The sequence below is a fragment of the Ovis aries genome, chromosome 1, assembly GCF_016772045.2.
Source record: "Ovis aries strain OAR_USU_Benz2616 breed Rambouillet chromosome 1, ARS-UI_Ramb_v3.0, whole genome shotgun sequence".
NCBI classification, from domain to species: domain Eukaryota; kingdom Metazoa; phylum Chordata; class Mammalia; order Artiodactyla; family Bovidae; genus Ovis; species Ovis aries.
In genome coordinates, this window is record NC_056054.1 from 111,853,026 (window position 1) to 111,860,410 (window position 7,385).

At 44.9% G+C, this 7,385-nt stretch overlaps 1 protein-coding gene across 1 annotated transcript; it reads right to left on the reverse strand.

Moving 5' to 3' along the window:
- Positions 1-488: 488 nt before the first annotated feature.
- Positions 489-6,957, reverse strand: LOC114118728 (CD48 antigen-like). The gene is made up of 4 exons (XM_042243415.1): positions 6,864-6,957; positions 6,292-6,585; positions 2,915-3,178; positions 489-852 (listed from the first exon to the last, which is right to left on the reverse strand). The coding sequence occupies exons 1-4, from the start codon at positions 6,955-6,957 to the stop codon at positions 773-775; spliced, it is 732 nt and encodes a 243-aa protein (XP_042099349.1). The 3' UTR covers positions 489-772.
- Positions 6,958-7,385: the final 428 nt, after the last annotated feature.

Consider the following 7,385-nt stretch of genomic DNA (forward strand, 5'->3'; position numbering starts at 1 on the left):
GCCCCCACCTCCCCAAACTGGAAAGGATCATCTGCTTTACTAAGCCTATTAATTCAAATGTTAATCTCACCCAGAAACACCCTCAGGGGCACCCAGAATAAGGTTTGACCTGTGACCGGGTGCCTCTGTGGCCCAGTCAAATTTACGCGTAAAATTTACCATCAGAGTCTAGGAAGAAAATGAAAGGGTTTGATGAACACACAGTATTGTCTCTGCCACAGACGTGATAAGGGAGGGAGAGGTAAGGTTGGTTTGATGTAAAGAGGAAGTGATCTGTGGTAGGACAGTTTGTTGAAAGGGAAAATTGTCTTTTAGTGAGCCTATCAGCTCCAGGCCCATGAAGAACCACAGAGGAGGCAAACAAAGAGCAAAAATTTCCATTGTTATGCCGGTGGTGGGCCTGGGAGCTCTTGCCATCCTATAATGAAAGACCATGGTGAGAGAGCTTTGTCGATTTGATGGGCTTTTTGGATCCTAGGATTCAACAATCAGTTTTGACAATTATAGCATTGTTTATTGAAACAAAACATTGCAGATTACATTCTGCCCATTTGTGGTGGGAAAGCACATATGTATATGTATGCTAGAAAAACAATTAGAAAATATAAAGTAAAATATTACTGTGATTATAAAAACTTCATTTGAATGTTCTTTTAGACATCTCAGTCCATTGCCTTGTTCCATATAGCCAGAGCTTCTGTCCTGGTTAAGAGCCAATTGCCAATGAGGGCAAAATCTTGCATTCTTGAAGCTTCTCTCTAGTTAGCTCTTCTCAGGGACAGAGGAGACTGAGAAGAGTGGTTACCGTGATCACTGGCCAAGTTGCCGTCCAAGCTACTCCAGAGGAGGAGGCTGAAGGAGTAAGAAAATGCAAAACATTTATGTGTCCTGATTAATTTGTTGAGAAGGGGGAGGGGTGCTGGACGTTGGCGTGGGAGCTTCCATAGCAAGGGAGTGTGTCTCCTCTCTGAATCCAGGCACAGTGTGCCCTGCACATCCTTTTTCCCAGATGAGCAAGAGCTCAACCTCCCAGATGTAAAGTAGAAAGAACACAGAAGTCCTCTAAATATTACTGGCTTCACTGAGTCCTGTACATGAAGATCATCTTGGCGTGTCTGTGGGCTTAGCAAAGAATCATTCTCCTACACTGGACAGCAGTTAAGTAGGGCAGACCTTCAAGTGCAGTAGTTCATATGATACTGTATGCTAAGTTTAGGGGAGAAAGCACTGCCTGTTGATCCACACTACCAACCATCAGTACCAACTCGGTGGGGAAGGAAAAAAAGAAAGGGAAACTAGGAGATAGAGAAGTGTAGGGCAAGGGAGAGAAGGAGAGGAGAGTGATAAATTCTGGAAGGGGAATTAAGGATGCTCTTCTAGGATAATTGAGGTAGCTGAAAAGTAACAAGACGGGCTTAGACCTCAAAAGAGAAATGTATTATTGCTTTCATCCTCTCTGTGAATGGGCAGTCACTTTTATTCTATAAAGAACAAGGACTGTGTCTCTTCCTTTTTCTGGATCTCAGGATATGGTGTTGACATAAAGGTGATTTTAGAACCACCCAGCCAACTGGTGGTCTCATGGTCAGACACCAAAGTCTTATACTGGATCTTCAGTGGTGGAAAAGCAGGGCGTTATCATGAAAGACTAGAAGACATGACCAGTTGGTTGGGAAGAACACAGAACTTATAGTTTCTATAGTCCACGTGTGGGAGCAGAGGCAAAGAAATCAGCATAGGCGAGCAGGGTAGTCTGGGTCCAGGAAGACCATGGAACAGCCATGTCCCCAGGAGCCACGATCTCTGGTGACTGGGCGTGCAGAGGGTCTCAGGTAAATGTTGGCACCACGGATATGAGTTATTCTGGAGAGATGTATACACCAGGGCTTGGGGATGTGATTTCAGGGGTGTGGAGAGTACAGGGCCTACCTAGAATGCTGAAGAGAGTGATTCAAATTTATCAGCTGGCCCCGCCAAATCCCTAGTGTCTCTAGAATTAAAAGGACTTGGTGGGTCTAATTTAACCACCACTCACTGAAGGCTTCCTAGATCCTGTGCTAGGTAGTTACCTGTATTGTCTAATTTAATTCTCAGAACCGTATGAGATAAGAACTATTATTTTGTCTTTTATTTAAGAAGGACATGACTTGTAGAAGCTAAGTCACTTGTTTAGCTAATAAGTAATAGTCACAGGATTAATCCCAGGTGTGATTGATTCCAAAATCTATAATCGTAGCTACCCCACAATTGGACCTGTGCAGGCTTGAGAGAGAGCCACGAGAGATGCTCTATTGAGTGGGGCCTCCCAGGAAATAGAGAAATCTCAAACAGGAAACCCAGAGTTTGCCTTTCCAACTTTATCAAGGGGCATACACCTGGGAAGAGCAGAGAATCTCAGTCCTAGGGCCAGGCTCTGCTGCTCACCACTCTTTCCCACTCATGTTCATCCATTTGGCCCTTCTTTCTTTTGCTCCTCACTCCTCCTCAACCACTTCTTGGCCCTTCTTTCCTTTGCTATCTACCAGAAACACCTTTATGTTGCTGTACAACACTATCTGGACTGTTCCTCTACTTGCCGTTTTCCTCCCTACTCATCTTGAAATCTCAGTTTATCCTGCAAGGACCCTGCCCTCAGATTCCAGGACCATGCACCTTTTAAAGCAAGGCAGGCAAAGGGGACATGAGAGCCCTTTGCAGGTGAGGACACTGAGCTCCACAAAGGTGAGGGAAGCTTGCTGAGAGACCATGTCAGAGACACAAGGAGAATCCAAGTCTACCACACCTCACTGGTGCCTTTGGGATTCTCCACCAAACGCTATGACAGGCAGCGGGAAAAGATCCCCACACTTTTCTTCATTCAAGAGAAAACTAGTTACCCTGTGCCCACCTCAGGTCCCTTGGCAGAGACTCTTACCTTGTACACAGGGCGAAGTGAAGTGGATTGTGTTGTTTTGGCGGCTTATAGGATTGCTGACTTGGCAGGTATAAGACGTTGAGTAGCTTTCTGGCGTGTGGACATCTTCAAGCACACTGCTCTGTAGCTGTTTTGGAAAGGACCCTGATTCCCAATACCGCGTGTAGGTTACAGATTGTTCCCGGATCCCACAGGATAGCGTCAGGTGGCAGATGTTCATTTTCTGTGTTTTTTTAACTGTTATGACAGGCTTTGGTACAGGGTCTGAAGATGAAGATGTTATAAGATGAGAGGATGGGTTTATGCATTTATGAAGCTTTTATGCTGGGAGGGTTTAGCCAATAAAGTGCAAAGGGAGGTCCTGAGGAGCAGCCATGGAGAAGAGGGCCCTGTAGAGGGAGCTAGTGGGCAATTTTGACCTCTGTAGGCTTCAGAGGGAAAGAGCTACTTCTTGGCATGAGGCTAAACTGAATCCAGAAGGGGGAGCCAGTTACCCAGAAACAAAATGGAGCTATGCCCATCTGGAGGGGGGCGGTGGGAAAGAACAGCAGAGTTTTAGCACAGAGATCAGCTAGAGTTGTACTTGATATTCCAACTGTCTGAGCTACTCAGGGCCCCTTCTCTAGCAATGACCCACACTTGGCACCTTAGCCCATCAGTCAGTCCTTCAAGAGTTCTTGGGCTCAGATACAATGAGAGTCCTGTAAGAGCTACCACTCTACACCTTTCCTGAACTCTGGCAGAACTACAGAGAGCCTCATGGATCTCCCAGCGCAAGCTGGTAGTGATGAATTGCATCTGTTAACTTTGGTATCTCAGTGCCTGCCACAGAGCAGGTATCCTGATGAAAGGGAAAGGTGAATGGATGTAGGAATGGATGTATGTAGGGATGAAGCTGTTATGCAACAGAAAAGACAAAATACTCCCTTCACAGTGAGACAAGCTTGGGTCCTGGACTTGCCTCTGAGAGAGTGGCTCTGAGAGGCAAGACAACTAACCCTCTGAACGCCTTCTCACATGGAAATGACCCTACTTCATAGCACAATGTTAGTAAGATACAGTACCATCATCTGTGAGTAAGTGCTTTTGCTGAGTGTGATGTAAGCATGTTGAAGGTCACAGCATCATCAGTGCTTTCACCCTGCGGGCAGATGGGTTGAGATGTAATCCCATCATCTGCTCCTTCCTTGACTAGGACTGCTTTACCTGGGATCCTCTGAGGTCTTTTCCTTCTGGTCAAGGGTAAAACACCTGCAGAATCAATGCAGCTCAGAAGTCATAGGATTAAAATGTAGCAGAGAATTGACCCAATCCGAGCTGACTTCTGGGTTGTATGTCTGTGAGGGGCGATGGAAGCTCTACCAATCTGACCTCCTGAACTCGAGATCCATCTCCTCCATGAAGCCTTATCACATTGCTGGACTCCTCTTGCATACTTTACATGAGCAATCTTCATATGCTTATTCATTTCCTGTGGTCTGGCCTCAAGTCTTATAAACCTTCTGCATTTCCCATAGTAAGCAGCTCAGCCCTGAGCACTCCAGAGCCAGATGGAGCAGTCTGGCTCCAAGATGCCCCCTTTAAATTCCTGAGCTGGACAGAAAGATGATCCTTCCACTAATTGCATCCTCAGAGCCTTATCCAGAGGCAAGTGTACTAAAGCCACGTAGGCTTATGGCTTGTAGGATATTCAGAAATTTTGCAAGTTGGTTGTAAAGTGAAACTGATAGCAGTTTACAGTTGGCTATGAGGGGAATATTTGCCACAAAATCTGGTAAATTATGTATATTTGACATCTTTTTTATTTATAAATCTCTGTAGGAACCCTTGAATATTCATGTTGCTAATACATCTTGCAAATTTAGGACATATGATATGAAGGAAGTGAGCAAGAAGGCGATTCTAGCCTCTTAGACCAGGGGCCATCATGACCCGTGTTAGTGAGAAATGAATATATATAATTTTCTTCATTGTTTGCAGGATTTTAGCATTTTTAAGGCTCCTCACCAGACACAAGATCTTCTGGCACATTTTTTTGTTATAATTTTATTATTTTTGACTGCACCATGCAGCGTGTGGGGTCTTTGTTCCCCAACCAGGAATTGAACTCAACACGCCCCCTGCAGTGGAAGGGTAGATTCTTAACCACTGGACCACAAGGGAAGTTCCAGTATTGTAAAAGTGTTTTCACTTTCATTATCTACTTTGATTCTCATAACATCCTAAAAAGATATAATTATCCTCACAATATGATGAGGAACTCAAGTCTCTGAGGGGCACATCTCCCTTGGATGTCTGCCCAGCCCTCCTCCTCTCATAATTGACAATCTCCCCAAGAACCAAGTTTCTGCCTTATAAGCTGAGTCTTTGGACCCTAAGAGTTTAAATCACATACCTGAACCAAGATGGGCTAGTCAATTTCTCTTTCTTGAGAATTTAACCTAAGAGACATGAAAGCCTAGACTCTGAGAGAGATAGACTGTACTGGCAGGGACCCACTTTCACATGATAGATTCCAGTGGTTAGAGGCTCTGGATAGAGCCAGGCTCTCATTCTTCCTCCTCTTCAGTCCTTTTCAACTCTTCTAAACTTCTTTCATTGCTTTAAGAAGTCATAGCTTAAAAAATATATATCCTTTTTTGCTAAGGTATATCAAGTTGGTGTCCATTACTTGCCATTAACAGAATCTTACCTAATGGGACAGAGATGTCAAGATCTTTCTCCAAGGTCACACAGAGAGTAAGTGTGGTCCAGTGGTTAAGAATCTACCTGCCAATGCAGGGGACATGGGTTCCATACCTGGTCTAGAAAGATCCCACATACTGCAGAGCAACTAAGCCCATGCATTACAACAACCTAAGCCCACACATCCTAGGGCCAGCAAGCTGCAGCTGTTAAAGCCCACATGCCTAGAACCCATGCTCCACAATCAGAGACTCCACCACAATGAGAAGCCCATGCACCACAACAAAGAGTAACCCCCACTTGCCACAATTCAAGAAAGTCTGCGTGGAGCAAGGAAGACCCAATACAACCAAAAAATCAATTGAAAAAGAAGAACTCAGAACTTATTTGGATTGACCACAAGAGAACATGAAGAGAACAGAGAGGAAACCATCTTTGTTGTCTCCTTCCTCTTCAAATCTCAGACTCTCTAATGTCAGAAGAGGTTTCAAATGTCCCAAAGTTATCTACTTTGGGGTCTGCTGGCCCAGACTCACTTCCAAGTGGAACTGGCTCCAGGAGAAATGGATTAAGCCTGTCCTGAGGTTTTCTCTCCCCCTCCCATGGAGAGTCCCCAGAATCACCACGAAGTTTCCCAGTGATCTTTCTGGGGTCCCAGAGTGGGGACTAGCCCTTTGGTTACCGTAACTCACCAAGCACCATCAGAGAGATCTTGTATTCCTCCTCGTGTCCATTGTCCTTCAGCACCCTCAGGAGGTAAGTACTGCTTTCTTTCTGGACCTTGGGGATGTGCAGTGTGCCACTTTGAGAATCAAGCGTGGCCCTGTCCTTAAATTTAGTATCGAAGTACTTAGTAGGCTCCCCAGATTCCCACTCTACAATCTTCTGGTCAGTAGTATAAAACCAGGTGAGTGATTTGTGGTTCTTAGGCAGATTGGAGATTTGTACACTCACGTTGTCGCCGGGGGTTGCATATTTTGAATAGCCTGCCAATGAAAGTCAGAATGAGTGAGACCCATTCTGGAGAAAGCAGAGCTGCTGCCCAGTAGCCCAAACCTGGGCTGATGGAACAAGGAAGAAGGGAGAGATTTTTGCTTGGGAGGAGAGAGTATGATCTTTATCAGAGGACCTGACCCCGATCAGGAATTCAGTGAAAGTAAGAGCTTGAGAGTCTTCCCTGGTGGCTCAGATGGTAAAGCGTCTGAGGGCTCCAATATGATCAGGTAAATATGGTGTCATATGCAGTTTCAGGTAGTGAGCTGACTCCATTTCCCCATGCTGATCTTTCGGGGAGGGTAACTACTTCCAAGACAGGAGCTCACAGATTGAGGAGAGCGGTTTTTATTGGTCATCTCCATGGTGAAAATCAGAAATGTCCCCAGTCTGAAACTGCTACAAATATGATATATCAGGGACTGTGACTTTCCTATGGCTCTTCAAAGTGTCCTGGGTGGGCGAATAATTCATTTTAATTCATGAGGGATGGGCCTGAAACTCTTAGACCACAAGGGTGCATATACATTCATTTAGATCAAATAACATGATAACAGGTTAGTAATACAATATTTGAATATAGGTTAATAATAATAATACTGATGTTCAGTGGGTAGGCCAATGTAAAGGTTTAAATAGTGAACTTACCCATAAGGGAGGAAGAGCTTGGGCGTGGAGCTGGGAGACCAGCACTCAAACTGTGTAGATCTGATTTTCCACATTTTGTGCTCTCAGCCTACACCACACATTATCTACTTTCTACTCCTCACATGATTTAGAGTTGGCTCAGGTC